Source organism: Neohortaea acidophila (genome assembly GCF_010093505.1).
Source record: "Neohortaea acidophila strain CBS 113389 unplaced genomic scaffold BDY17scaffold_4, whole genome shotgun sequence".
Taxonomy (NCBI): Eukaryota; Fungi; Ascomycota; class Dothideomycetes; order Mycosphaerellales; family Teratosphaeriaceae; genus Neohortaea; species Neohortaea acidophila.
In genome coordinates this window covers 1936536-1962602 of record NW_022985513.1, presented here as the reverse complement: position 1 = coordinate 1962602, position 26067 = coordinate 1936536, and the positions used below count along the sequence as shown (strand labels likewise).

At 56.1% G+C, this 26067-nt stretch overlaps 16 protein-coding genes and 1 non-coding gene across 17 annotated transcripts; 9 read left to right on the top strand and 8 right to left on the bottom strand.

Annotated features, from left to right (window-relative positions):
* The first annotated feature begins 31 nt into the window (after positions 1–31).
* BDY17DRAFT_296223 (MFS drug transporter) lies at positions 32–2114 on the top strand. Its single transcript, XM_033733429.1, has 3 exons — positions 32–434; positions 488–930; positions 988–2114. Exons 1-3 carry the CDS (start codon positions 276–278, stop codon positions 2096–2098), a joined length of 1713 nt encoding a protein of 570 aa, XP_033591308.1. The 5' UTR covers positions 32–275; the 3' UTR covers positions 2099–2114.
* On the bottom strand, positions 2115–2786 carry BDY17DRAFT_296222 (uncharacterized protein). Its single transcript, XM_033733428.1, has one exon. It carries the CDS (start codon positions 2661–2663, stop codon positions 2157–2159), a length of 507 nt encoding a protein of 168 aa, XP_033591307.1. The 5' UTR covers positions 2664–2786; the 3' UTR covers positions 2115–2156.
* On the bottom strand, positions 2691–3221 carry BDY17DRAFT_309907 (uncharacterized protein; the record flags this gene model as incomplete). Its single annotated transcript, XM_033735380.1, has 1 exon — positions 2691–3221. One exon carries the CDS (start codon positions 3219–3221, stop codon positions 2691–2693), a length of 531 nt encoding a protein of 176 aa, XP_033591306.1.
* Positions 3222–3758: 537 nt separating this feature from the next.
* On the top strand, positions 3759–4313 carry BDY17DRAFT_233071 (domain of Kin17 curved DNA-binding protein-domain-containing protein; the record flags this gene model as incomplete). Its single annotated transcript, XM_033730244.1, has 1 exon — positions 3759–4313. A coding segment is annotated over one exon (555 nt), but the record flags the coding sequence as incomplete, so codon positions are not given.
* Positions 4314–4886: 573 nt separating this feature from the next.
* On the bottom strand, positions 4887–6122 carry BDY17DRAFT_296219 (beta-lactamase/transpeptidase-like protein). Its single transcript, XM_033733427.1, has one exon. The coding sequence runs from the start codon at positions 6049–6051 to the stop codon at positions 4897–4899; it is 1155 nt and encodes a 384-aa protein (XP_033591304.1). The 5' UTR covers positions 6052–6122; the 3' UTR covers positions 4887–4896.
* A 69-nt stretch (positions 6123–6191) lies between these two features.
* Positions 6192–8577, bottom strand: BDY17DRAFT_296216 (major facilitator superfamily domain-containing protein). The gene is made up of 3 exons (XM_033733426.1): positions 6703–8577; positions 6334–6644; positions 6192–6269 (listed from the first exon to the last, which is right to left on the bottom strand). Exons 1-2 carry the CDS (start codon positions 8411–8413, stop codon positions 6505–6507), a joined length of 1851 nt encoding a protein of 616 aa, XP_033591303.1. The 5' UTR covers positions 8414–8577; the 3' UTR covers positions 6192–6269; positions 6334–6504.
* Positions 6196–6284, top strand: BDY17DRAFT_t16. The gene has a single exon. It is a non-coding gene; the product is annotated as a tRNA-His (tRNA).
* A 305-nt stretch (positions 8578–8882) lies between the features above and the next one.
* On the bottom strand, positions 8883–12213 carry BDY17DRAFT_296214 (mitochondrial protein Pet127-domain-containing protein). The gene has a single exon (XM_033733425.1). It carries the CDS (start codon positions 12162–12164, stop codon positions 9084–9086), a length of 3081 nt encoding a protein of 1026 aa, XP_033591302.1. The 5' UTR covers positions 12165–12213; the 3' UTR covers positions 8883–9083.
* A 139-nt stretch (positions 12214–12352) lies between these two features.
* On the top strand, positions 12353–13672 carry BDY17DRAFT_296213 (40S ribosomal protein S3aE). The gene is made up of 3 exons (XM_033733424.1): positions 12353–12571; positions 12638–13139; positions 13200–13672. The coding sequence occupies exons 1-3, from the start codon at positions 12450–12452 to the stop codon at positions 13344–13346; spliced, it is 771 nt and encodes a 256-aa protein (XP_033591301.1). The 5' UTR covers positions 12353–12449; the 3' UTR covers positions 13347–13672.
* BDY17DRAFT_333770 (inosine triphosphate pyrophosphatase-like protein) lies at positions 13374–14611 on the top strand (the record flags this gene model as incomplete). Its single annotated transcript, XM_033737907.1, has 5 exons — positions 13374–13932; positions 14034–14107; positions 14192–14336; positions 14393–14429; positions 14484–14611. Exons 1-5 carry the CDS (start codon positions 13759–13761, stop codon positions 14609–14611), a joined length of 558 nt encoding a protein of 185 aa, XP_033591300.1. The 5' UTR covers positions 13374–13758.
* Positions 14612–14618: 7 nt separating this feature from the next.
* BDY17DRAFT_323563 (AAA domain-containing protein) lies at positions 14619–15325 on the bottom strand (the record flags this gene model as incomplete). The annotated part of the gene is made up of 3 exons (XM_033737036.1): positions 14619–15167; positions 15228–15243; positions 15297–15325. The coding sequence occupies 3 exons, from the start codon at positions 15323–15325 to the stop codon at positions 14619–14621; spliced, it is 594 nt and encodes a 197-aa protein (XP_033591299.1).
* Positions 15326–15648: 323 nt separating this feature from the next.
* Positions 15649–16694, top strand: BDY17DRAFT_323562 (Alpha/Beta hydrolase protein; the record flags this gene model as incomplete). Its single annotated transcript, XM_033737035.1, has 3 exons — positions 15649–15881; positions 15946–16607; positions 16663–16694. The coding sequence occupies 3 exons, from the start codon at positions 15649–15651 to the stop codon at positions 16692–16694; spliced, it is 927 nt and encodes a 308-aa protein (XP_033591298.1).
* A 442-nt stretch (positions 16695–17136) lies between these two features.
* Positions 17137–18679, top strand: BDY17DRAFT_248996 (histidine phosphatase superfamily; the record flags this gene model as incomplete). The annotated part of the gene is made up of 2 exons (XM_033730947.1): positions 17137–17776; positions 17838–18679. 2 exons carry the CDS (start codon positions 17137–17139, stop codon positions 18677–18679), a joined length of 1482 nt encoding a protein of 493 aa, XP_033591297.1.
* A 269-nt stretch (positions 18680–18948) lies between these two features.
* On the top strand, positions 18949–20551 carry BDY17DRAFT_296202 (major facilitator superfamily domain-containing protein). Its single transcript, XM_033733423.1, has 2 exons — positions 18949–19168; positions 19233–20551. The coding sequence occupies exons 1-2, from the start codon at positions 19106–19108 to the stop codon at positions 20526–20528; spliced, it is 1359 nt and encodes a 452-aa protein (XP_033591296.1). The 5' UTR covers positions 18949–19105; the 3' UTR covers positions 20529–20551.
* On the bottom strand, positions 20552–22336 carry BDY17DRAFT_296201 (membrane bound O-acyl transferase family-domain-containing protein). Its single transcript, XM_033733422.1, has one exon. The coding sequence runs from the start codon at positions 22161–22163 to the stop codon at positions 20574–20576; it is 1590 nt and encodes a 529-aa protein (XP_033591295.1). The 5' UTR covers positions 22164–22336; the 3' UTR covers positions 20552–20573.
* Positions 22337–22774: 438 nt separating this feature from the next.
* On the top strand, positions 22775–24022 carry BDY17DRAFT_309896 (putative GTP-binding protein; the record flags this gene model as incomplete). The annotated part of the gene is made up of 4 exons (XM_033735379.1): positions 22775–22831; positions 22878–23207; positions 23259–23514; positions 23568–24022. The coding sequence occupies 4 exons, from the start codon at positions 22775–22777 to the stop codon at positions 24020–24022; spliced, it is 1098 nt and encodes a 365-aa protein (XP_033591294.1).
* A 55-nt stretch (positions 24023–24077) lies between these two features.
* Positions 24078–26067, bottom strand: BDY17DRAFT_339005 (uncharacterized protein; the record flags this gene model as incomplete). The annotated part of the gene is made up of 5 exons (XM_033737965.1): positions 25729–26067; positions 25606–25676; positions 25416–25546; positions 25238–25354; positions 24078–25185 (listed from the first exon to the last, which is right to left on the bottom strand). Exons 1-5 carry the CDS (start codon positions 25748–25750, stop codon positions 24078–24080), a joined length of 1449 nt encoding a protein of 482 aa, XP_033591293.1. The 5' UTR covers positions 25751–26067.

Below are 26067 nucleotides of genomic sequence, written 5' to 3'. Positions count from 1 at the left end.
TCACCCTCTCGGATTGTAGCCTTCAACGACAGTGCAGAATAGGTGGAGGAGAAGGAGAAGAGGCCGCGGATGTTGGTCGTCGGCGTTCGGCGTTCGGGCCAGACGTGGGATGACTCGACTCCACCAGCAAACCGCTCTTACACGACCTCGCGTTGTAACGGTGATAACTTCTTTCCTCTCGACCTTGTCCAGCGTGTTTCTGTCCTTCAAGTCTTTTCGTCTCGTATATATTGCTTTGCCCGTCTCATTTGTACATATCTGTCCATACCAGCACCATGTCGAAAATCGAAACTTCCACCGAAACCCATATCACCGAGGAAACTGAACCCCTCCCCGAACCACCGAGCCACGCACTCCAAGAACTGGATATCGATGAGCCCAATGCCCCCGTCCGCACCAAACTACGCACATGGGCCATCCTGCTCGCACTCTACGTACGTCCATCACCCATCCAACCCTCGAATCCCATCTAACCCGCTCCATCCAGCTCTCCCTCTTCGTCACCGCTCTCGACCAAACCATCGTCGCCACCGCCATCCCCGTCATCACTTCCGACCTAGGCTCCGCAGCCGGCTACTTCTGGATCGGCGGCGCCTTCCTGCTCGCCAATGCCGCCGCCGCGCCTATCTGGGCGAAAGTCTCCGATATTTTCGGCCGCAAACCCGTCCTGCTCGGTGCTGTGGCCTTGTTCGCTGTAGGCAGTACGCTCGCCGCCACGAGCGTGAGTATGAGCATGCTGATTGCTGCGCGTGCTTTGCAAGGTACTGCGGGCGGGGGGATTCTTCAGCTTGTTAGCATTGTTATTTCGGATCTGTTTAGTATGCGCTCGCGCACGCTGTATTTTGGCCTTATTGAGGTTACGTGGGCACTGGCTGGAGGCATTGGACCGATTGTTGGTGGTGCTTTCACCCAGTTGGTCAGCTGGCGGTGGTGAGTATCTTGGTTTTTCTCGGTCTCGGATTGTTGTGCCATGCTGACGTGTCCCAGGTGCTTCTGGATCAACCTGCCCATTGCTGGCACGACCTTCATCATCCTGATCTTCTTCCTGAATGTACACAACCCGCGCACTCCCTTGCGATCCGGACTCAGCGCCATCGACTGGTACGGAACGGCATCGATCCTTGGCGTCATGCTTATGCTGCTACTCGGTCTCGATTTCGGCGGCGTAACATTTCCCTGGAGTAGTCCGACAGTCATCTGTCTGATTGTATTTGGAGTGGTGATGATTGCCGTTCTCGTCGTGTCCGAGACGAAAATCGCCGAGTACCCAATCATTCCGATCTCGGTGTTCCGCAACTGGTCGAACGTTGCTGCGTTCGCGGTGACATTCTGTCAGGGCTTGGTCTTCATCGGTGGCGAGTTCTATCTTCCCCTCTACTTCCAAAGCGTCAGGGGCGCCGAGCCCTTGCGAAGTGGTTTGCTTCTGATTCCCCTGGCTCTCTCCGAAGCCGCGGCAGGTTGTTTCAGTGGCCTGCTGATCCACCAGACTGGCCGATATCGCGAAATGATGTGGGTTGGGACGATTCTCATGACCCTCGGATATGGCCTTTTCATCATGTTCGACGCCACGACACCCATCCGGGACATAATCGGGATAGAGCTCATCGCAGGTATTGGAGCGGGTCTACTGTTTCAGCCGCCACTCGTCGCCGTGCAGGTAATGGTCAGCCAAGCCGATACAGCGACCGCGACAGCCACCGTCGGAACCGCTCGTAATCTCGCCACCGCCATCTCGGTCGTCCTAGGCGGCATCATCTTCCAAAACGGCATGGATTCTCGCATTTCATCCCTTCGCGCTGCTGGCCTCAACTCCACACTCATCTCAGACTTCTCCGACGGCCATGCTGCGGCGAACGTCGAGGTTATCAAGCACATCGCTGACGCGGCTCAGCAGAGGGCGGTCAAAGATGCATTCAGCTGGAGCTTACGCAATGTCTGGATCACGTACACTGTCGCCGCGGGTTTAGGGTTTGTAGTAAGCGTGTTTGTCAAGCATCGCGATCTGAGCAGCGAGCACACCGAGACGCGGACGGGGATTGAGGAGATGACGAAGAGGCCGCGGGTGGCGCCTGCTTCGGATGAAGCGGCTGCGTTGTAGATGGTGTAAAGCGATTGATGTCGTTTCATGTATATCACGATTGAACGATACCCGATTCTCATCGTCTCCTCGTCCCTCCGAATCCGGTACTCTCATACCGCGAACTGCTCGGCGAAGGGCCTGAAGCAAACGCCGAGCCTCCCGCCCCAGCACCAGCAGACGGAGATCCTCCACTCCCACTGCCGCCACCAAAGAGGCCTCCAAAAGGCGATCTGCTAGAGCCAGGAGTACTCCTCGGTGCCTCCCGTTGCCGCTCTCCCCTACGACCCATATACTGCCCAGCAGCATATCCAGCAGCCGCTGCTGCTGCAGGTCCGTACCATGAGCTGCGTCCGCTGCTGCTACTGCTCGGCGCAGATCTGGGTGCGCTGTCTGGTTTGGAGCGCGGAGGGGCGCGCGGTGTGTAGGGTGGTGGAGGGTCGTTGCCGCCTCCCCAGCCTCCGCCGCCGCCACCTCCACCTCCGAAACCTCCGAAGCCACGGCCGCCGCGGGGTAAAGCGACTCCTCGGTCGCGAAAGAAGAGGCGGTAGAAGATCAAGCAGGCGATGGCTGGATCGTAGTTCATTAGTTGGATCAGCAAAAATGAGACGGGTCAGCACATACCGATAAACACGCCCCAAAACAATCCCGACCACAACAGCCCCAACAAACCCCCCACCTTTCCCCCTTCAAACCCCCTCCACCCTCCAGTCCCAAACTTCTCCTCCCCCACCTCCGTCAAAACCAACCGATACTCAACCCCACAACTCCCCTTCAACACAAACGGATCCTCGGGCGAATCGTACCCCTCACAAACCACCTCCGTACCCCCCAACTTGAACTCCGGCGGCAAACTCGCCTTACACGTCCACTGGATATCCTCGGCGTCGTACTCGGAGCCGGAATTCGTGCAGCGCATCACGTCCACATCGTACCGGCCGCGGGCGTTGCCGCCTACGCAGGTTAACTGCGGGATTGCGGCTGTGCGGCGGTGGGAGGTGGATTTGCTGGCGCTTAGGGTCAGGGTGCGGATTTTGGAGAGGAGGACTGCGTCTTTTGATTTGGTGTAGGTTTTTGCGTGGGTTTGGGGGAGGGCGAGGGAGAGGAGGAGAAGGCTGTGGGTTAGGAGGGTTGGGTGGCGCATTGTTGGCGATAAGTTGGGGTTGGATGGGTGCTTTCTGAGTGGGTGAGGTTGAGAGAGGTACGTCTCAACTCGTCAAGAGACGAGAAATGTAGCGGAAGCACTTTCTTTCAGAAGATTGGTTGGAGAAGGTGACATGTTAGGACACCTGTACTCTCCTGCCTTGTTGGAGTGACGTTGGACGCCAGGTTTCAGCGGGGGAAGAACCTGAGGCAGGAAACATCACTCTTTGATCCGCGTTTCACACAAAGTCGAATGGTTTTCTAGACGCTAGATGAGAGAAAAGACCCCTGACATGCCGTCTCTCCGCTCTTGCTACTCTACACCGTCGTGTGACGGTTAGCGTTCTCGCAAGGCTGGATCACGGGCGGCTCTTCCAGAAAACATGGCTGACTCAGCATTCGAGAAGTCCAACCCAACCTGAACTTGCCACCACTTCTTCGACCTCTCCTCTCTTCCTCCAACCCCTCGACGTCCACCTTTGACAACACTCCGACACATCCCCGCGCGAAGTCCTCTCCGGAGGCACACCAACCCACGATGCCCAAAGCCGAAGTCGGCAGCACCAAATACATCGCCAACAAGTCCAAAGCCAAAGGCCTGCAGCGCCTGCGATGGTACTGCCAGATCTGCGGCAAGCAATGCCGCGACGAGAACGGGTTCAAGCAGCACACTCAGTCCGAGGGGCATGTGCGCGCCATGTTGCTGGTCGGCGAGGATCCGAAGAAGTTCATCGAGGACTACAGCCGGCAGTTTGCACGCGACTTTCTGCAGTTGCTGCGGACGAGCCATGGGGAGAAGAAGGTGCATATGAATCAGTTCTATCAGGAGTATATTCGCGATAAGGAGCATGTGCATATGAATGCGACGAAGTGGAGTTCTCTGACGGACTTTGCGAAACACTTGGGGAAGGAGGGGGTGTGTAGGGTTGAGGAGGGGGAGAGAGGGTTGGAGATCCAGTGGATTGATGATAGTGCCGAAGCGATTCGGCGGCGGGAGGATGTCAAGAAGAAGGAAAGACTGGCAAAGGGGGATGAGGAGTTGGAGGCGAAGATGTTGGAGAGGCAGATTCGGCAGGCGAGGGAGCAGGCAGAGAAGGCTGGCCGGCTTGAGGAAGAGCGACGGTCGAAGGAGGGAGCGGAGGGAGATGTGGCTGCAGAGCCGGTCAAGGTGTCGCTAAGCCTTGGTGGCAAGGTCCAACCGAAGCAGACTGCTCTCAAAGAAGAGGCTGGCGATGCGCCGGTTGCCATTACCGAGTTCTCTGCGAGTGACAAGCCTGCGTCGCCAGCAAAAGTACAGAACGATGAGGAGGACGACGAAGTACTCGGCACAGACAAGCCAGCTCCCGCGAAAGAAACTCCCTCCATACCAAAGATGTCGCTGTCTCTGGGAGGCAAGTCGAAAGCAGTCAACCCACTCATGGCCAAGAAGAACCCCTTCGCCAAGAAGAAGGATGTGGTTGCGGCCGAGCCGGAGAAGAAGATGAGCAATGCCGAGCGGATCATGAGAGAGGAGATGGAGAGAAAGAGGAGAGCGGAGGAGCGGTTTGGTAACCGGCCACCGAAGAAGCAGCGAATGGAGGGGCCTTGATTGTCTCGGTCATTGACGATGAATTAGCGCGGCGTTGAGGACATACGGGTATAGCATTGACTGAACGACTCTGAATACATTCTAATCATCATCCCAAAGCCGCAAGCTCCGCCGCCAGCCGCAAAAACTTCGTCTTGATAGCCACACGCGCCGCATGCGAAGGCACATCGCCCGCATGCGACGATCCCACATTCGCCAACACACTCACGGCGCAAGTACCCTCGTAATCCCACCACCAAGCAGCAGTAAACCCCAGCACACCACCATTATGCCCCACCCACGTCCCCGGAAGTCCAGAGTCCCGGAGTCGAGAAACGCCACGGCCCATGTCTATATTCTCAAAAGCCGGCTGCCAGTCCATCAACGCCGCCATCGACTGTGCATTCAGCAGCTTCCCTTCTCGCAGCCCGTTGGCGAATTTGAGTAGATCTGTAGGGGTGGAGATCATGCCTCCTGCCGTCCATGACACGGAGAGATTCGTGCCCGTGACATCGACGAGATCATCTCGTACGGGTTTATGGTGAGGTGAAAAGCCGGCCGTCTGGTGAAAGGTAGGCGTCGACCAGTGATAGCGATGCGGCGTGCGGTCTACCCGTGGTTGTTCGAAGCCCTCGAAGTACGTGTCTGCCATTTGCAAGGGTTCGAGGATTCTGCGACGGATTTCCGCCTCGGCGGTGCTTTTCGTTATCTCTTCGATAATCAGGCCGAGAAGCGTGTAGTTCGTATTGGCATAGTGGAATGGGCCGGGCTTCAGACCAGTGTCTTCTCCAGCTCGGCGCACGTAGTCTAGCGTTTCACTCTTTTGCCAGATCTTGCTGGGCTGGATGTTCTCGCCACGTCCATCCTTTTGCCATTGTCGATCGTCTTCCCAACTGGTGATGCCGCCGGTATGACTTAGCAATTGGGCAATAGTCGCTTCCTCGGCATGCTGGATGCCGTGTAAAACATCGGCGCTGAGAAGAGACTTTGCGTGATCACTCAGATTCAGTCTTCCCTCCTGAACGAGTTGGAGAGTCAGAACCGCGACGAAAGGTTTCGTAATGCTACCAATGCCAAACGCGGTGGTCTTGTCTATGGCCGCCTTGGTCTGAATGTCTGCGTACCCGGCTGAGAGATCCCATTGCGTCCCGGTGGATGTCTGAATCGCAGCCGAAATGCCTGGAACGCCAGCCGCGACGCTTTCATCTAGTAAAGCCTGAAGCTGGGCTATAATTGGCTCTTTCTCGGATTGATTGCTGGACATGTTGTCCGGATGTGAAGGTGTAAGAGTCCACAGCAGATTTCCAACTTTCAGCCTCGTCGAGTCTAGCGTCGATGGTAGATCCACCTGCAAATTCAAGCTACATTAACAATTCCAATTCCTCGTGAATTAAGGTTTCTACAGACCGGTGGTATGGTCTAGTGGTATGACGTCACGTTGTGGTTACACACAAATCCCGTGCCAGCCTGGGTTCGATTCCCGTGAGTCTATCACCTGCATTCTATACCGCGTCTTTGGAACTCCGTTCTGACAGACAGCGTTCAGAGTACCGCCAAAGTACGTCTTTGACAGGCAACTTTGGGAGTTTGATTCTCCCATATCGGTATCCTTTTTTTTGTCTTTTCTTCTTGGTGGCTTAGAACTAACTAAGGGGTCCACGGATTGGTTAATTTCCTTTTGAATCTATTCTAGAAATACAACAGGGCATGCAGTCTGCTACTTTGCAGCAAACCTGCTCCTCGCCCTCAATCTATCGCCATAGAAGTACAATATCATAATTCCTCCAATGCAAGCCGCAGTCAAAGCACCCAAGAGACTACAGCCAGGCCCAATGCCCATGCCAAGATACATCGCCCTGTGATTCAACATGTTAGCAGGATTGTTCCACACTTCGGAAGAAGTCCCTTGCTTACCGCGCGAACATGATAGCAGCAAAAGCCAACAAGGATCGCGCAAAGTCATTCCCAGCAAACAGCGAAGCGGCATACTGCGGATACACCATCGGCAGGTACACAAACACGCACTGCATCACGATGAAGACGCCACACGTGAAGAGGAAAATCCCAACCACGCTGACAAACCAGTATATCTCCCCGTTGCCCGTCCATCCGTACAAGAAGAGGCCCACTGGTAACAGGAAGGACGCAATCACGGCCGGGAGCAGTCGCTTCTCCGGCGCGCCCAGCCCGTTCTTGCGAATGTCCGGCTCCACCACGTACCAGATGTACGCCCAGTAGACGGCGATGGAGATGACGACGGCAACGGTGATGCTGAGGAAGGTGAGGCCCATTTGCCCGATATTGAAGCCGTACAGGTCGATGTAGACGAGCGGGAAGACCTCGAAGAAGGAGTAGTAGATGCCGTAGCACAGCGCGACGTACAGGGCCGTGAAGCCGATGGCGGGGTCCATGACGATGAGCTGGATGGGGCGCACGAGCGCTTCGAAGGCGACGTCTTTGGGGCGCATGTTGGCTTGGTCGATTTCGGACTGGGCTTTGAGGTTGGGGTTTCCGGTGAGTTTGCGGAGACGTTGGGCGCGGCGGAGGAGAATGTTGGGGGAGGACGTTTCGGGGAGGAAGAGCATCATGCTGATGAAGATGGGCCCCGCGAGCCAGAGGATTTCCCATAGCGACCAGCGCCAGTTTTCCGCGGGCACGGAGAAGCCGGAGATCACGGGGCCAAGTGCTGGACCACAGGTTGCGGCGAATGCCCAGAGGCAGAGGATGTATGGTAGCTTGATGAGGGAGTAGAGATCCTGCATCGATGCTCCACCGGTGGCTAGGCAGGGACTGCCGAAGAAGCCTTGCAGGAATCGGAGCACCAGTAGGCCGGCGAAGTTCTCCACCAGCGCAGTAGGCACGCAGAGGACAACGAAGATGAACATGGTGATCATGTATGGGGGATTTCGGCCAATAGAGGGAATCTCGCTCAAGGGAGAGAAGATCAACGGCCCGGTGCCATACGCAAGCACGTACAGCGACAAGCCGAGCGATGCGGCCTCCGTAGAAACACCAAACGCGGCTTCGACTCCGCCGGCGGAAGGAGTGTAAATCGCAGATCCCATGTACACCGCAAGGGTGTAGAGGCAGATCTGCAGCGCGGTGACGGCCTTCTTCCCCTGACTCCAATTGTGCGGATTCTCCGGGTCGTCGGTCGTATACCAGTCGACGAGGATATTTCCGTCGCTTGTGCGCTGCGGCACGATGGGACGGGAGACTTCTTTCGTCAGCGATGAAGCGTGGAAAGCTTCGTCGAGCTCGGAACGCGTGTGAGATCTTTGTAATGCGGTGCGCGCCCCGAATTGGGAGACAGTGCTGCGGGCGGTGTCTTGCTTTTCGAGATCGGGTAGGATTACTCCCTGATCGAGACTGGACCTCGCCGTATAGCTGCCAGTATGTGAATCGTGGGGTGACTCGGCTTCTTCTCCTGCTTGTGGCCGCGCGTAGTTTAGACTCGGTGATGGAGGGCGCGACGACTTTTCTCGAGGCCTGGAAGCATTGGTGGGATCGCTATAGGACGGTGGACATTGAAAGCCCGGCTTCTCCTCGGGGTACAGCAAGACTCGATTGCGCGTGAAGTAGCGAATCAGTTGTCCGATGGGCGCATCGCGCATAAGGTCTGTCATTGTGGAGAGAACGAAGCTGCGACGCCGATAGCAGCGAGCTTGGTGTGAAGATGATGATTGGGGCCGGCCGATAGTCGAATAGAGAAGTATCGAGGACAGATCGCAGACAGAGCGATGTCCACAAAAGAAGTGCAAGACCGGGACGACAGCGACGACGAGAGAAGACTTAACTTGTGAACCTGCGGCTCCGACTTACCGTCGCTATATATTCTTGCGGACAAAGTAGCTCGTCGAGCCTCGCCAAGACGGCTGTCACAAGGCGGGCGGATCTTTCGCCGGAAACCTGGCATGGCGATGACAATACGGCCGGGTAAAGCCCTGCGCTCAACCACGCAACTGAACGGAGTTACGAGAAACGTATGACCAAGCAGTGAGCAGTTCGAGTGACTCTGAAAATGATGCAAGCCCAGCCTTACCCGAATGGTTAGACGGAAGCCAGAGAGGATGGGGGATGATGAGATGTCGTCAACGGAGATATGGGGTTTGTCAGCCCGCTGGACCCTGGATTTTCGATGAATACGTGAATTCCTCCGTCGGTGGAGAGTCGGGAGAAAGCCATTCCATGTTAATAATCGTCGGCCTTGGTGGCTGTCTATGCTACAGACAGTCCTTGCCCGATGATGTGCCCGTTCGCCGTCGCTATGCAAAATGAGCAAACTCAGCATCCACGCTACGTTCCCTCCTCCTCTTCCCACCCAAAAACAACCCGCTTCCTTCCGGCGTCAGCCTTGTCCATCTTCTGCCTAAACTCCCTGCCAGTGCGGCTCATAGAGCGCAAAAACTCGATAAAGTGCCGATCCCTCCTCTGCTTCGCTGGAACCTCTTGCCCATGTCCATTACCGCCAGCCTGGGCAGCCTCGTCCGCCTCCTCGTCCCGCACTCGCTCGAAAATGTCCCTCCTGCGCTCCTTCATCGCTTCGTAGCGCGCCCACATCGCCTCCGACTCGGGCCATTCGCGTAGCACGTACTCCACTTCCCACTTGTCGGTGGGTTTGAGGTGCTCGGGGCGGGAGGCGGCGACGCCGTTGACCTTTGTCTTGCAGATGATGGAGGCGGCGAAGAGCGGTTTGCGGGCGGGGGAGTCGAGGGTGGGGGAGGAGGCGATGGAGTCGAGAAAGTCGACGTCCGCGTCGGATTGGCTGGAGTTGGTATCACTTGCAGGGCCAGGTGCTGGAGCAGTTTCGGCTTGCGCGCTCTGGTCCTCTTCCGTGGCTGCTGCTGAAGAGTCGGCGGCCTTGTCGTGCTTCTCGGCGTGAGACGTGCTGGTCGGAGTCTCGGATTCCTTCTCCATGCCCATCATCGTGCGCTCAAACTTCGCAACCCTAGCCTTGGATGTAGCCTGGATCTCTTCAATCTGCTCCTCTTCCATAGCCTCCCCAAACACCCACATAACCGTCGTTGGAGTAGAGCCAACCGACTGGTTAGTAGTCTCAAAATGAAATCTCAAAGACTGCTCGGGGAATCTGGCCGTCGCTTTATCGAGGACCTCATTCAACAGCGCCAGAGACGTCTTGAATTCCTGATCGCCAAGACAAGGGTCGAATTGACCGTGGAGAGCGCGATCCATGTCCTGAAGCGGGATGTATTGGAAGCCAAAAATCCTCTCAACATTGTGGTATGCCACGAAAATACCATCCATGCGTCCCATGCGCACTTGCAGCATGTATTTGAGCATCGTCGCGCGAATCATATCGTGATACTCGCGCTCGTAGCTGCCAAAGCGGCCTTGAAGGGTGTGGATCTCGTAGCCGGTCATGGGTTCGAAGTTCTCCGCGTCCATGCGCACCGAGAGGACAGCTCTTGTCTTCAAATCAAATGTTCCCGTTCCGGGGAGACGAGGGTCGTGAGCGTCAAGCTGAGAGCGCATCAAGAAGTCTCCCATGGTGGTATACTGGAAGGGTTCCGGCGCAGTGCGTTCTTCTTCCGTCACCTCACGGGGATCACTCTTGCGATAACGCTCGTACTCCGACTTGGGCATTGTGAGAAGCTTCTCCATAGACTTGCCGAGCAACATCAAGACGTTCCCCGAATCAAATTCCTTATCCGCGTCGATCGCGTAGGTGCCATCCTTCCAGCGCAAGAAAATGGCGTTGGGAGCACGATTGATCTGCGTGAAGGTGTCCGACTTCCCGGCGAAGAGTTGCGACATCATGTTGACGTTGACCGGTCGCCAATCGGATAGCAAGAAATGGAAATGAGCGAGTGTACTTGTCATGCTGGACGTAGAGCCAATGTAACGTTTCCCGTGCTCTTGCGCCAGAGTGGAAAGCATGGAATCCTGCGAAGAGGTCTTATATTGCTTGAGAGCGTTGAAGTCAAACTCGGCGGGCGGCATGATATTCTGCAGGTACGGATCGAAGTTGAAAACGCGAGAGAGAGGATCTTGCAGCTGGTAGACTCCTGGGTTGAAAAGAACCCGGTCAAGACCGTATGCCAGACCAGGCACTGCGGGTTGTGGGATGTCCAGAGGTTTTATATTTAGCGCAGAAGGCTGTAAGGTGATGACGTTGGTGGAAGGCGAAGGTCCGGATGGTGTTGAGTCGGATGGAGATGCCTGTGTAGCCCGCTTGGCTTTCGCCGATGATGTTGCTTTACTGGTGGTTTTGTCGGACAAAATTCCCGCTTGGCTCATGACTTCCCACAGAGGCTTATGCTCCTCGGCATCGCCATTACTAGGCTTGCTTATCGGAGCAGACTTGTTCTGTTTAGATGTTGCCGCCTGCTCAGGTGATTTGGCTGGCGAAGCCGACGCGGCCCTTTTCACTCGTTTCGAGGACTTCGCTTGCCTGGTGATCTTGAGCGGTGGAGCAGTTTCTTGATTCGTGGATTCCGATAAAGGCTTGTGTTCCTCAGCACCCCTGTCGTTCGGCTCATTGTCGATGGGGGGTGCGGCTTGCGCAGATTGGGGTGCCGCTACAGATGGCGTGGTTGGAACTGGTGATGCCGCTGCGCGCAAGCGACTCCCACGTCTTGCCCTCCCAACCTCAAACACTGGTGTTCTTCGTCTTCTTCTCGAGATGACCCCAGAAGCACGAGTGCCTGTATATCGAAGGGGAGAGACAAGTTTGCGAATGACTGAAACACGGTCCTGGTGCAACTTGCGCACCCGCAGCCTTGAACGAACCCTATGGATGGTGGAAGTTTCTTGGTTCTCTCCTGGCGCAGCAGGCGGCGCAGGAGGAACTGTCGGCGATTGATCCTTCCGTTGATTCATCCATACATTCAACCTATCGTCCACATCTTTCGAGAGGGAGCTGAGGACATCTGAAAGAACACTGGCTGTACTTCCGTCCTGAGGATGGGCCGAAGACGCGGCCGAAGCAGGCTGAGAAGTATTAGACACCGTGGGTGGAGTGCCTGCTGTTCTTTCTTGCAATCTCTTGGCCCAGGCTTTCTGACGTCGCGCTCTCCGCTTCGCAGACGGACTCATCTTAGATGGTGCAGATGTCGTAGCCGTTGTGCTTTCCCCTTCGCCTCCGCCATTGCTCTTGTCCTTGGCCGCATCTGATGGGGAGCCATTGAGGTTGGATGAAGCCTTCTCGACAACCGCAAGCTGTGCGAGGGGACTGGTGCCAACGAGGTTATTAAAATGGTCAGCCGCGTCGTCTGGGTTGTGTTGGGTCGAGAAGAGAGTGCTCTCCCAGCGGCGGGATTGAGTGCGACTGGCCAGCAATTGATGCCGGCAAGCGCGACACACGTAGCCTGAGCTGTTCCATAGCGGCGCACCGGGGCTCAGGTGGCGGATGAGCATGGGCAGAGCCGCGGGAGGCGGGCAACGTGAAGGCGAGTGGAAGAATGCAAAGAACGTCAAGATGCCTCCTCGCATTCGTGAAGTCATCCAGAATTTCCCGATTCGATACTTCTTGCCTCAGGCATCAACGAAAGAAAGCACGCGCCACAAATTTCCCGCCAAGACTCCGCGCACGAAAGCGGGAACAAATTCAAGAACAGCACAAACTTCACGAATCTCGACCAGACGTCGCAACACACACATCGCCACTCCCAATCTCCCGCACTTCCTACATCAACCGCCATCATGGCCGTAGGAAAGAACAAGAGATTGTCCAAGGGCAAGAAGGGCTTGAAGAAGAAGGTCGACCCCTTCACCCGGAAGGATTGGTACAACATCAAGGCGCCCTCCACCTTCAACATTCGCGAGTACGGCTCTCCACCATCTCCATGAGCATCAAACATCAAGAGAAGAAGCACTAACCCCTCCAACAGTGTCGGCAAGACGCTTGTGAACCGCACAACCGGTATGAAGAACGCCAACGACGCCCTCAAAGGCCGCATCCTCGAAGTCTCCCTCGCCGATCTCCAAAAAGACGAAGACCACGCCTTCCGCAAGATCAAGCTGCGAGTCGACGAGGTGCAGGGCAAGAACTGCCTGACCAACTTCCACGGCCTCGACTTCACCTCCGACAAACTCCGCTCGCTGGTGCGCAAGTGGCAGACGCTAATTGAGGCCAACGTGGTCGTCAAGACCACCGACGATTACCTCCTCCGCCTCTTCGCCATTGGCTTCACCAAGAAGCGGCCCAACCAGATCAAGAAGACCACCTACGCCGCGAGCAGTCAGATTCGGGCGATCCGGAAGAAGATGGTGGAGATTATGCAGCGCGAGGCACAGAGCTGCAACTTGGCCCAGCTCACCACCAAGTTGATCCCGGAGGTGATTGGACGGGAGATTGAGAAGAGCACGCAGGGAATCTACCCTCTTCAGAACGTATGTGATACTGGGCACAACTCTCGGGAGAATACATGTGACTAACCCTCGCCGCAACAGGTCCACGTCCGCAAAGTCAAGCTCCTCAAGTCACCCAAGTTCGATCTCGGCACCCTTCTCTCGCTGCACGGCGAGTCATCGACGGATGACGCGGGCCAGAAGGTGGAGAACAAGGAGTTCAAGGAGACGGTGTTGGAGACGGTGTAGAGACGTAGACTGGGCATGAGGATGGAGGAATGAGTCGTGCTAGCTACGAAACATCACGGCGTTTCCACAAGGGCTTTTTTCCGATAGTCGTTTCGAAAACTGCCGTTGCCGCGATTCGCAAAGAGTCGTGGCTTCAATTCAAAGTATTCTAAAATGCCTGCTCTTGCCCTTCGACTCGCCGTGATCATGTACTGCCGTGACGCTTCCGGTGCCACCACTATGGATTGGCGCATACGCTCGCCAAAGCAATGTATACCGTATGTCACGCGCCTAAAGTGATGTTCGTGCAAAGTCGTGTCAAGTACATCAGTTCATATCACCCTCCACCTCCCAACTCCAACCATCTCTTCCCTCCACACCGTTAACAATACCAATTCCTTCTCACAAACCCCCTCGATCACACCCCCTTCAAATGGCCCCCAAAGCCCTCAACTTCATCACGGGCAACGCGCACAAACTCGCCGAAGTGCAAGCCATCCTGTCCAGCACGCCGGTGCAGCTGGCGAGCCGCAACGTCGACTTGGACGAGGTGCAGGGCACAATTGAGGAGATTTCGCGGCACAAGTGTGCGAGTGCGGCGGGGATTGTATGTTTTCCTCTCTTTACTCATTTGTACTATTCCCGATCATACGGGGGGGGGGGGGTTGCATTTGATTCATGGGAGTCTACTGATGACTGGGTGTATAGGTACAAGGGCCAGTGCTGGTGGAAGATACGTGTTTGTGTTTCAATGCTTGGGGAGAATTACCTGGGCCTTATGTGTATGTTTTCACCGTTACTTGTTGAGTGCCGCTGCATTGGCGAGCGTCGTGGGGAATGATAGTGCTAATGCAAGTGTATCACAGAAAATGGTTCTTGAAGAGTCTCGGAGTGGATCGGTTCCATCTTCTACTCGCTGGTTTTGAGGACAAGTCCGCCCAGGCTGTATGTACTTTTGCGTACTGTGAGGGTCCGGGGAAGGAGGTGCTGATGTTTCAGGGTCGGACGGATGTGAGTGTCTCGATTTTGCTTCTCGGATGGAGGATGACAGTTGACGTTGGAGACAGGGGAGTATCGTGCCAGCGCGGGGGCCCACACATTTCGGTAAGATCGTTCAACTATGGCGGTTGACGTGCCTTGGTTCTAACATCCACATAGGGTGGGATGCGTGCTTCGAGTACGAAGGCCAGACGTACGCAGAGATGCCGATCGCAGAGAAGAACAAGATCTCACATCGGGGCCGGGCGCTGGAGAAGCTGAAGGAGTGGTTGAAGCAGGAAGTATGAGCCAGCCTCAACCATGCAAGAACATGGGATCATCCTCGTCCTTCTTCCCCTGCGCCTTGACATCCCCGCCCTCCTTCCCATTATCCTTCTTCCAATTCCGAATCCACTGCTCAATCCGCTCCACACTCTCATCCACATCCTCCGTCTTCTCGCTCTTCAACTCCACCACCACCCCCTCCTCATACGCATCCCGCGCCTCCTGCAACAACACCTCCATAATCTCACAATCCAAATTCTCCTGCAGCTTCTTCTCCCCGTACCCCCGGCCCTTCAGCCGATCATACAGCAGCTTGTTGTCGCAGCGAATGACGCACACGAGGTCGATGAGCGAGGGCGGGAAGAGGTCGCAGGCGTGCCAGTCGACGATCTGCCCGCCTTCTTGCAGGTCGTTTTCGATGACGTCGAGCAGACGGTCTTCGTCAACGATTTTGGTGTTGGGGTCGTCGGGGTCGGTCGAGGATTCGCCGATGTCGTGCTTCTTCACCACTTCGTTGATGGAGAGGTGGTGCAGGCCGGTTTTGCTGGCGAGTTCTTCGCTGAGGGTTGTTTTGCCCACCTGAAGCGGGTGTTAGAGAGGCCGTGAGGGGAGCGCAAGGGTGTTGGAAAATTGCCTTACGCCAGGCGTTCCTGTTCTGTAGTCTTGTCAGTAGGCGCGAAAGTTGGATCGCGAAAGGCCATGACTTACACGACGATGTTGGGTTCGGTTCGTAGCATGTTGAAGAATCTGCCGTATTGAATTGAATGTCGGAAGGGGTTCAAGGAAGGGCGAAGGGGAGCGAGACGGCGACAGAAGTGAGAGAGATTCCTGGCATGAAGCATGGAAGAGGTGGTCGGGTTGGAATCCAAGAACCGTTTCGCTGTGACGCCATTTTCTGCAGGAACATTTGGAGCTTTCCCAGTTTGGAAGTTGACATGCTGTACTTGCACCCTTCACCCAACCACTCCACTTCCACCTCGCCGTAAACCTGCTGTCAAGGCTCGTCCTCAACCTCAGTATATCTCCTCTGAGGTGCTGAAGAGCGGTGGATGTAGTGGCAATGATCATTCGGCACGCCTTACCGCGACTTTACGCGCCCTTCAGACCTTATGCCAGCCTCTCCTCCTCCCGCCGTGCCTTCTCCACCACCGAGCTCAGCAATGGAATAACTCTGGCATACGACCTCCACGAGCCGAGCAAAGACGCACAGAAGCAAGACAACGAAGATGCTCCGCCCATTCTCTTCATCCACGGTCTGTTCGGATCGAAGAAGAATAACAGGAGCATGAGTAAGTACGCTCTCATCTCCTCAATGCCGCCCTTGCGCAAAGTCCATGGGCTAACCTCTCCACGCCAGAGTCTTTGCTCGTGAGCTGAAGAGACCCGTCTATGCCCTCGACATGCGCAACCATGGCGACTCCTCCCACAACCCTACGCACAACTACTCCGCTCTAGCCGAGGACGTGGAACTCTTCATCCAACATCACAACCTCTCCAAACCAACCCTCATCGGACACTCCATGGGAGCCAAAACGGTCATGACAGTCGCCCTACGCGAAAAAGTCCCGATTGCAAACCTCATCCCCGTCGACAACGCCCCCGTAGACGCAGCGCTCCACGGCGACTTCAACAAGTACGTGCAAGGCATGCGAGAGATTGAAGAGGCAAAATGCAAGAGACAGACGGACGCCGACGCCATTCTCAAGAAATACGAAGACAGTCTCGCCATCCGCCAGTTCCTGCTGGGCTGCTTCGTGCGGTCCGAAGAGGGCACGTACACGGCCAAAGTGCCGTTGAAAATCCTCACGGCTGCGCTGGCTCACATGGCCGATTTCCCGTTCAAGGACCCGGATCAGACGAGGTTTGAGGGCCCGATGTTGATGGTGCGCGGGACGAAGAGCCATTATGTTGCGGATGAGATGTTGCCGACTGTTGGTCGCTTCTTCCCCAAGTTTGAGCTGGCGGACATCGATGCAGGGCATTGGGTTATCAGTGAACAGCCGGAGGAGTTTAGAAAAGGTGAGACTACAATTTCACCATCGCTCGTGAATTGCCTTGGCTGATCTGTTGCCAGCCGTGGTGGAGTTCTTGCAAGACAAGGACTGACATCTCTCCATCGGAGGGTGGAAATGCATGACCTTGTCATCGCCTACCAGCAGCCTCACGACTTGAGATTCCCAAGAGCTGATTTGTCCAAAAGAGCTCGCTTCGTCGGCCCAAATCCGGAAGGTTCCACATCGGGAAGCTTATCACCGAGCGGGGTGCCTTGCTGCAGCAGAGTTTTTGGCTCGATACCACATGGGTCATCCTGGTGCGCGCTGACACCGCCAATCAATGGGCCTGTTGCCGGCTCGCCGGTCCCCTCATGTAGCATCCATTGAGTGAGCTAGGTGCGACCCCGGTGCATTGTCAGCGCAGGCTGATATCTGATCTGCGGGGTCCAAGCTCTTATTCCTCGCACTCTGCCTTCTCACTGCTCCTCTGTCTTTCCTCTTCCATCTCTCTCGTACTGTACTGTCCAGATAACGAGTAGGTAACGACGTACAGCATGTTGTCCCTCTCCACCACCGCGCTCCTTGCAGCGCTGCCCGCCGTCTTAGCCCAAACCTCGAGCAGCGAGACGGTGCTCGGAGTGTACATGTTCCACCGCCACGGCGACCGCACCCCCAAAGTCTTCGCCCCCACCAACCTAACGGATCTCGGGTACCGCGAAGTCTACACCTCCGGCCAGTACTACCGTTCGCGGTACATCGACGACACGGCCACGTTCCGCATCGAGGGCATCAGCCCGGACATGGTGAACGAGAACCAAATCCAAGCGTCGGCGCCGGTCGACAATGTCCTGCAGAACAGCGCTGCGGGGTTCTTGCAGGCTCTGTATCCTCCTGTTGGAGCCGGGGCGGATACCGAGACACTTGGAAATGGCACCGTGGTGACGGCACCGATGAACGGCTTCCAGCTCATCCCCGTCAATACCGTGGAGAGCGGATCTGGAAGTGAGAATGATGCGTGGCTGCAGAGCACGAGCAGCTGCTACAAGTCGGAGCTCAGCTCGAATGAGTACTTTGTCACTTCGGCGTACAATGATACGCTGAGCAGCACGCGGGAGTTTTACCAGAAGCTTTTGCCCATCATCAGCCAGGCTGGCTTCAATGCGAGCACTGCTACGTTCGACAATGCGTACTTGAGTGAGTGCTTTCATACCAAGTGGCACTCGTAAGTAAGATGAAGCTAACACATCCATTTCAGTCTTCGACTACCTCAACGTCGGCCGCATCCACAACGCCACCATCCCGCACTCCAACCTTCTCACCCCCGAAGTCGTAACGCAAATCTACGGCCTCGCCGCAACGCAGCAATGGAATCTTGCGTACAACGCCTCCGAGACCATCCGCGCCGTCGGCGGCGCCACACTCGGCTCGCAAGTCGTGCAATTCCTCAACGCAACGGTGGCATCCGCAGGCAGCCTCACAGGCGGCAAGTTCGCGGTGCAATTCGGGGCGTACGGCTCGTTTTCATCCTTCTTCGGCCTCGCGGATTTGATCGCCATCAATGACGGATTCACGGGCATCACGAACTATGCGTCGTCGATGGTGTGGGAGATGTTCACCAATACGAGCGCGCCCGTGACGGCGTCCAACTACCCCAGCACAAAGGACATCTACGTCAGGTTTTTGTACTCGAATGGCACGGCTACGGACGCCACGCCGCCTATCCAGTACCCGCTTTTCGGCACGAACCAGATGGAGTTCCAATGGGACGACTTTGTCTCCCGCATGAACCGATTCTCAATCGGCACGACGGGACAGTGGTGTTCGGCTTGCGGCAACACGACGGGCATCTGCGAGCCTTATGCGGATTCTGCTGGCTCGGGGTCGTCTTCTTCTACTACGGACGATGGGAGGAGCGGAGGCTGCAGCAACGGTATTAGTCCTGCTGTCAACGGGGTTATTGGGGCTATGGTAACGCTGGCTGTCGTTCTTGGGCTGGAGGGCTTGGCTATGCTCGTTTTTGGGCTGAGGGTTGTGAGCAAGAAGAGGTTGCGGGGCGGCAATGGAGCGGCTGGTGGGAATGGAGAGGCGAAGCTGTGAGGTTCTCCGGTCGAGATTGGATGAGGGATACACGGCGTGGGCGACGTAGACGAGACCGTTCCATCTCCCTAATCCATGTCACTTCCTTTGGATCTGCCCTCTGATTACCTGAATATTGGAAAGGAAGCCCAATCAAGCAATTGTGCCGCGCCGAATTGATTAACCTTCCAAATCAAGGTGCGGCGCGTCCCCGCAATTGGCGCGTGTGGCGTCTGGGCGAAGGAAGCCAAAAGCCTCGGAGCTTCCTGTCTCGGAAACGCGACTTGCCGCACAGGGGGATCTGCTGCGGGTGACGTGATGAGCAGATGATATTCGGTATATAACCGTTAACTTGCCAGTTGTCCCATTCACTGATCCCAGCTGAACTACTTGTTTCCTCCACATACCCAGCTTCACTCCCTCGACGAACCCAAGTCGCGTGCCACAATGGAGAACCCGATGCGCAAGAAGGTCTTGCGCGTGCTGTTCATCTCCCTTCTCCTGGATCTTGTACGTTCCCCCACGCGCAGGAAAAGATGCCTCCTACATCCAACTGACATGTACGCGAACACAGATCTCCTTCACCTTCATCCTTCCCCTCTTCCCGCAGCTGCTCGAGTTCTACCGCAACATCGAGACCCAGTCCTCGAGCAACGTGCTCTCCCGCATCCTCGCGGGTCTGAACGCGTACAAGAACAGCTTCTCCAAACCCATCAGCGCGCGCTACGACATCGTGCTACTCGGCGGCGCGCTCGGCTCCCTCTTCTCCCTCTGCCAGGCCATCGCGTCGCCCGTCATCGGCAGACTGTCGGACAAATATGGGCGCCGCACAGCGCTGCTGTGGTCCATGGTGGGCAACATCGCCTCGGTCATGCTGTGGTGCGTTGCGGTCGATTTCCGCACGTTCCTCGCTAGTAGGATTGTTGGTGGTTTGAGCGAGGGGAATATCCAGCTTGCGCTTGCTATTGCTACGGATATCAGCACCGACGAGCAGCGAGGCAGGACAATGGCCATGGTCGGGGCGTGCTTTTCCATCGCCTTTACTTTCGGCCCCGCACTCGGTGCAGCGCTGTCGCAGATGACAACAGTTGCCGCCAATCCCTTCGCAACCGCCGCAGGTTTCTCGCTCTTCCTCATCGTCACCGAGACAATCTACCTCTACGTCGCGCTCCCAGAGACGCACCCTCGAAGCACCTCAACAGCCAACGGCGGCTCGGCAACCACCAAGAAACCCGTCCCCGAAGCAGAAAGCAAGCGCACCAATTCCCGCCTGCTCCTCAACCTCACCCACTTCTCCTTCATCCTCTTCTTCTCCGGCATGGAGTTCTCCCTCCCCTTCATGACCTACGACCTCTTCTCCTACGAATCCAAGCAGTCCGGACGCCTGCTAGGCTTCATCGGCCTCATCGCCAGCCTTTTCCAGGGCGGCGTGACGCGCCGCATGCACCCCCTGCGCGTCGTGCAGACGGGCGTCATCTCCTGCGCCTTCGCGTTCTTCATCCTCGGCCGCTTGACTACTGAGCGCGAACTCTATGTCGCTGCGACGCTGTTGGCTATTACGAGCAGCACCGTTGTGACGGGTCTCAACAGCTTGTCGAGCTTTGAGGCGAGCAGGAGCGATCGGGGAGAGAAATTGGGAGATCACCGCAGTTTCGGCCAGATCGGACGGGCTCTGGGCCCGTTGATCTTCTGCTCGCTTTACTGGTGGGCGGGCAGAGACGTGGCGTACTTCATCGGCGGCACGGGCATGGTGGCCGTTGCTGGGCTGGTGTTTGCAGGCCTCAAACCACCCGTTGGCCTTGTAGTAGGGAAGAAGCGGGCGGCGGTGACGGAGGGTACAAAGACGAACGGCAGCGTGCAGAAGCACTAGTGAGCGAAGCATGTACGCAACCAAAAAATGCATTTTCCTTCGAAATTATGCCGCGATGCCCGTGTCGCTCCAATGCTTCCCATTCCTCCAGAACAAGATGCCATTCCACCAGCAGAACCAGCCGTCATCCTTTGCGCCAAAACCCAATGCTCGAAGCGGACTAAATGCGACCGGCTCGTACAAAAAGCAGCCGCCGTTCGTGAAATCGTCGAGAAGAAGTGGACCAGTCCAGAACAAAAAGACATGCACATATACGAAATTGGCCAACCGCCTCACCCACCTCGGCGAGCTTCGAACACCCGGCATCCGATGCAAGTACTCCGTCAGCCAAACCTGCACCAAGATGCCCACCGCCTGTAACAGGAAAAACCGCATCGGGCCCAGCAAAGGCCGCGTCTCGCCAAGTTGCGTATAACTCCCAGCAGCATGGACACAGCCGGAAAGAAAGAAAGCGACGAACAGCGCAACCGTGCGGCCCGTCTTCGATTTCCTCTCGATGCCCAGCGCGCTGAGGACTCTGTGTCCGACCGTCTCAAAGCCGAAGCGAAACGTCTGGTGCCACCATCCGCCCCACCAGCCCGCGAGCCCTTGGTCGAAAACGCAGGCGTAGCTGCCGAACATATCGGCGGGATTCATCCAGCTTTCGCCGCGGAGGCCTATGCGAGCGGGCCCGAGGACGGCGCAGAAGAAGAGGGGTCCAAGGGCGAAGGCTTGCGAGAGGGCGGTGTAGAGGCCCATGAGACCTAGTGTGAGGCGGTAGGATTTGGTGAGGATGGGCGAGGTTTGGACCAGGATTGGGAGGTAGGTGGGGGCTGGGGGGTAGGGGGGTGCGGCGTAGCCCCAGAAGTAGGGGTCGCGGTGCATGAGCGTTACGATGAGGTCGAGGGCGAAGTAGCCGCCGAGGAGTTTGAGGGCGGTGGTTTTGAGGAGGGCGTGTTTGTTGTTGAAGCGTCGGATGCCGGTTCGACTTGTGGTGATGGCTCCATCTTCGGGAAGTCTGGTGTGTGCTGCGGTCGATTCGATTGGTTGGGGTGGAGGCGGAATGCCTGATGTCTGCCAGCTCCAGCCGACGCCGCGGAAGTTGCAAAAGACATCGGCGACCCAGTCGATGCGGTCGCGGAAGGATGCAGGGTAAGACTGCCATTCAATCTGAGAAGGGAGTTCACGTCCCTCCGCCGTCGCTTTCGGATGAGTCTCCGTCGAGTTGGAAGAACGCTCCATCGTATCATTCAGTCCGCCACCTTTCTGCACTCCATTCGTTTCCGTCGCTTTGCCTCTCTCCAACCGCACCCAATCCGTCTGACAATCATTCACCACCATAATCGCCGCAACCCACAACACACCCCAAGCCGAAAGCAAGCCAACCCCCAACGCCGCCGCCGGATGCTTCGCTCGCATGTACAGAACGCACCATGCCTGGAAGCCGAGTAGGAGACCGAAAGCCGGGAATCGAAGCCATGCCAGTGTCGGGGATTGTCGATGGTCGATCAATAGGTAAGCGAGGACCAGGAAGGCTGCGAGGCCCGCGTATGGATAGACGAAGGGAACGGCTTGGCCGGAGTCGATGAGGTTGTAGTAGAGTTTGTCATGGTATAGTGTGACCTCGCGTGATGATTGGAGGCCGGGTGGGAGCATCGATTGCTATAGATGGGGAAGGACGATGTTTTTGTCTGAGGCTCGAACAAATCCAGCGATGACCAAGGTGATGATTATCCCTGCAGTTGGTTAGAAGGTACTTCGAGAAAAAATTGTCGGTGTGCAGTTTGAATAGACATCTCGTAAGAAATCGTTGTTGGAAAGACTTGGAGGCGTCAGGCGTGTCGTGATGTCAACGAATGTCCGGCTAACCCTAAGGCGTGTCATGACCTCGCAGCGTTAGGGTTGGGATTCGGAATCTCCAGACTTCACTTGAAAACCAGCATTACCAGAACGACGTAGCAGAAGGATCCAATTTCCAACGCCTCGAGGCTGAGAGATGAACATTCTATCACTGTGTATCGGATAGTGTTTTACGTTCTGATTTGCGTGGCGGCGCGCCCAAGTCGCGAAGATGGTGAACATCACGGAAAAGATCAAGGAGTTTGTCTCCCACTCTGAATGTCTTGATTCGTGGCGCTGATGGAATTTTAGGATTGAGGAGGAGATGAAGAGGACTCAAAGTACGGAGGAACTTCCCTCTACCTGTTGTGGATTCAATGCTGACCATATACAGAAAACAAAGCCACTGGTGGGTGTCGTCCGACACCATGCGTTGTACTTTCATACTAACACGAGATAGAATATCATCTCGGCTTATTAAAAGGGTAAGCCTCACGATCGAGTCTTTCGACGCTCTCCAACTGCTGACAGCAATGCAGCAAACTCGCCCGATTACGAGCACAACTCCTCGAACCCGGCCCAGGCGCAGGAGGAGCAGGCGGCACAGGCTTCGACGTCTCCAAATCCGGCGACGCGCGAATAGCCCTCGTCGGCTTTCCGTCGGTGGGAAAGTCGACCTTCTTGTCCAAAGTCACCAAGACCAAGTCGGAGGTTGCGGCGTACTCTTTCACTACGCTGACTGCCATCCCTGGAGTTCTGGAGTATGGAGGCGCGGAGATTCAGGTGCTCGATTTGCCCGGAATTATTGAGGGGGCTTCGGAGGGGAAGGGACGCGGGAGGCAGGTGATTTCTGCTGCGAAGGTAGGCGAGGCTTGTTCAAGTAGATTGGATGGACTCACTGACGACCTCTAGACAAGTGACATGGTTCTCATGGTGCTGGATGCTACGAAGCGAGCTGAGCAACGGGCACTACTGGAAGCAGAACTGGAGGCTGTGGGCATCCGACTGAACCAAGACCCACCCAACATCTATCTCAAGCAGAAGAAGGCCGGTGGGATGAAGATCACCTTCCAAGCGCCGCCGAAGTATCTCGACGAGAAGATGTTGTACAACATCCTTCGTGACTACCGCATGCTGAACTGCGAAGTCCTGGTGCGAGATGAGAACGGTAAACAATTCCTTCAATTCCTCCAACGACACCCTGCTGATCCATCCCATCAGCCACCATCGACCAATTCATCGACGTGATCATGAAAGACCACCGCACCTACATCAAATGCCTCTACGTCTACAACAAAATCGACAGCATCTCGCTCGAGCATCTCAACACCCTCGCCCACGAGCCCAACACAGCCGTAATGTCCTGCGAACTCGACCTCGGGATCCAAGACGTCGTCGAGCGGTGCTGGGAAGAGCTGCGCCTGATCCGCATCTACACGAAGCGCAAAGGCATCGAGCCGGACTTTAGCGAGGCGCTGATTGTGCGCAATCACAGCACGATTGAGGATGTGTGCGATGCGGTGCATCGGACGCTGAAGGAGAGTTTTAAGTATGCGCTTGTGTGGGGGGCGAGCGCGAGGCATGTGCCGCAGCGGGTGGGGTTGAGTCATGTGGTTGCCGATGAGGATGTGGTGAGTATTGTGGGGAGTAAGAGCGGGTTGTCTACGGTGAAGTAGGGGTGACTAAGACGTGTGTCTATTACCGCTTCCTTCTATCTCTATTGTAAACGCCTCAAGCCTTGCCATCGCAAAACTGCACCACCGCCCACTTCCCGCTCCAAGCCCACTTCCTACACCCGCTATCCCCTCCCCCGCCCTCCAAACCCCTCAACCTCTCATCCTCCCCCTCCGGAAGCCCCACCACCACATCCGCCTTACACGTCCTTAGCGCCAGCGTCCTGAGCCCCGACCCCTTGCCAAGCGGCCCAATAGCCTTGTGAAACGGCGTCGCAGCATCCCACACCCCGTCAGCCGTCAACTTGCGGTAATTCAAATCACCCTTGTAAATCACGAGCTCGGCTTCTTTAAGATCGGCGAAGAGGGCAGGTGCGGTTTGAGGCAGGCGCCAGTAAGAGCCCGCTTCGGTCCAGAAAGCGTTGGGTCGGAGGATGAGTTTGCCTTCTGCGTAGAGCGTGCTCCAGTCCTCGAATAGTTGATTGAGACTCGCTTCGTCCGTTGCAGAGAGAGCGGGTGGCGTGCGGTCGTTGGCCGTGTCTTCCTCGGACGGCGTTTCGTAGAAAGACTTGGCGGTCAGGAGCACGTTGAGCAAGTCGCTGAAGTCCTTGGGTAGGACGTCGGAGACGAACCACGGGATGTTCTTGGGGTGGAAGACGACGTACGTCGCCAGGCCGGAGTGCAGGAGATACCCGGCGAGCACGAGATCGACGAAGAGTTCGAAGCCCGCGTTGTCGAGGACGATGTCGACTCTGCGTTCGGCGTTTGCCGGTGCCGACTTCTGCGCTTGCTTGAGGCAGGCAAAGGCGGCGGCGAAGTCGTTCACGATGATGTTCTTCTCGTTCGCACGACGCGCCTTGGAGCCCTGGAGTTTTTGGATGTCCTCGTAGGAGAGGTTCGTAAGGAGGGAGAGGTCCGTGGCGTTGCCCCAGAGGCAGATTTCGCACATTTCGACGAATAACGATTGCTCTACGTTGTAACGGTCTTCGTCGGAGGCGGCGGCGAGCGCGGATTGGTTGGAGTCCAGCTGCTGTATTAAGTCGTTGTACCTGGTGGCGAGCTCGAGGACGGCGTTGCGAGAGGATCGAAAGGTGGACATTTTCTGCTTGGAGAAGACGTCGTAGGATTTCCAGTGCGTTGAGAGGGCGAACAGGGTGCGCATGCGTCTTCAACAAGCGTCAGTGGTGGTATTGATGGGTTGAAGAGTCTCGTACATGCCTGTACAAATAACATTCGGCATAAAGCCACGGCACGCCGAACCACTGGGGGTTCCCGCGCTGCTCGAGTTCGCGGTTGTATGCAGCAATATCGGCTGCGCCATCATCGGGCAGAGGCCTGTCAAATATGTGTCAATCGAGTAGTCAGAATGAAGACTCTGCTTTTGTCGGGCACTCACGTCATCCGGCAATTATGTTGCAATTCATACTTCAGCTCCGCCAGTCCTCGGGTAATCTTCTTGCCTTCTTCCTGCTTCTCGCGCTCCGTGGCGGCGGATGTTGCTCGGTAGATGTCATCAATGGCGCCAGTCTATGTCAGGCATTAGTACTGCGGTACAAGTGTAAGGCGCCTCGGATTGGGCGAATTACTAGGATAATCGGCCACCGATCCCTAGCACTGACGAATCCAAAGGAAGTCTTGTCGCCCGTGCTGGACTGGGCTGTTCTCGTCTCAGCGTTGACATCTCCAGGGAAGACTCCATGACCACTCACCAATCTTCGGGTCGTACTCCATCTTTCAATTTCCAGACTGTGCTCGATGTTTCGTGGAATCTAGAGTACTTGCGCAATGCGTTGAGATTTTGGACTTTTATTATATCCGCGAACCCAATCCGGAAACTCCGCTGGGCAGATCCCAAGAGGTAATTCCGTCGAGAGCCTTGTCCAGGTCACATAAGATCTGCGTCCTGGCCTCTCAGTTTTGGGCAAGCGTCAATCTGTACTGAGATAGGATAATTACACATTCTAATCACCAAAATCAAATTGTGTTAGAACTAGACGAACAGGAAGAACGCCACGGACTGACGTCGGGAGGCCACCTTACCTAAGCGC

What these genes read in the sequence shown, in the direction of transcription:
- BDY17DRAFT_296223 (XM_033733429.1), top strand. Translation starts at nt 276, where the DNA reads ATGTCGAAAATCGAAACTTCCACCGAAACCCATATCACCGAGGAAACT. An exon ending in CCATCCTGCTCGCACTCTAC is followed by an intron (nt 435 to 487) that starts GTACGTCCATCA and finishes CGCTCCATCCAG; the next exon opens with CTCTCCCTCTTCGTCACCGC. An exon ending in CAGTTGGTCAGCTGGCGGTG is followed by an intron (nt 931 to 987) that starts GTGAGTATCTTG and finishes GACGTGTCCCAG; the next exon opens with GTGCTTCTGGATCAACCTGC.
- BDY17DRAFT_296222 (XM_033733428.1), bottom strand. Translation starts at nt 2,663, where the DNA reads ATGAACTACGATCCAGCCATCGCCTGCTTGATCTTCTACCGCCTCTTC.
- BDY17DRAFT_296219 (XM_033733427.1), bottom strand. Translation starts at nt 6,051, where the DNA reads ATGTCCAGCAATCAATCCGAGAAAGAGCCAATTATAGCCCAGCTTCAG.
- BDY17DRAFT_296216 (XM_033733426.1), bottom strand. Translation starts at nt 8,413, where the DNA reads ATGACAGACCTTATGCGCGATGCGCCCATCGGACAACTGATTCGCTAC. An exon ending in TGCTGCTATCATGTTCGCGC is followed by an intron (nt 6,645 to 6,702) that starts GGTAAGCAAGGG and finishes TGTTGAATCACA; the next exon opens with GGGCGATGTATCTTGGCATG.
- BDY17DRAFT_296214 (XM_033733425.1), bottom strand. Translation starts at nt 12,164, where the DNA reads ATGCTCATCCGCCACCTGAGCCCCGGTGCGCCGCTATGGAACAGCTCA.
- BDY17DRAFT_296213 (XM_033733424.1), top strand. Translation starts at nt 12,450, where the DNA reads ATGGCCGTAGGAAAGAACAAGAGATTGTCCAAGGGCAAGAAGGGCTTG. An exon ending in TCCACCTTCAACATTCGCGA is followed by an intron (nt 12,572 to 12,637) that starts GTACGGCTCTCC and finishes CCCCTCCAACAG; the next exon opens with TGTCGGCAAGACGCTTGTGA. An exon ending in GAATCTACCCTCTTCAGAAC is followed by an intron (nt 13,140 to 13,199) that starts GTATGTGATACT and finishes TCGCCGCAACAG; the next exon opens with GTCCACGTCCGCAAAGTCAA.
- BDY17DRAFT_296202 (XM_033733423.1), top strand. Translation starts at nt 19,106, where the DNA reads ATGGAGAACCCGATGCGCAAGAAGGTCTTGCGCGTGCTGTTCATCTCC. An exon ending in TCTCCCTTCTCCTGGATCTT is followed by an intron (nt 19,169 to 19,232) that starts GTACGTTCCCCC and finishes ACGCGAACACAG; the next exon opens with ATCTCCTTCACCTTCATCCT.
- BDY17DRAFT_296201 (XM_033733422.1), bottom strand. Translation starts at nt 22,163, where the DNA reads ATGCTCCCACCCGGCCTCCAATCATCACGCGAGGTCACACTATACCAT.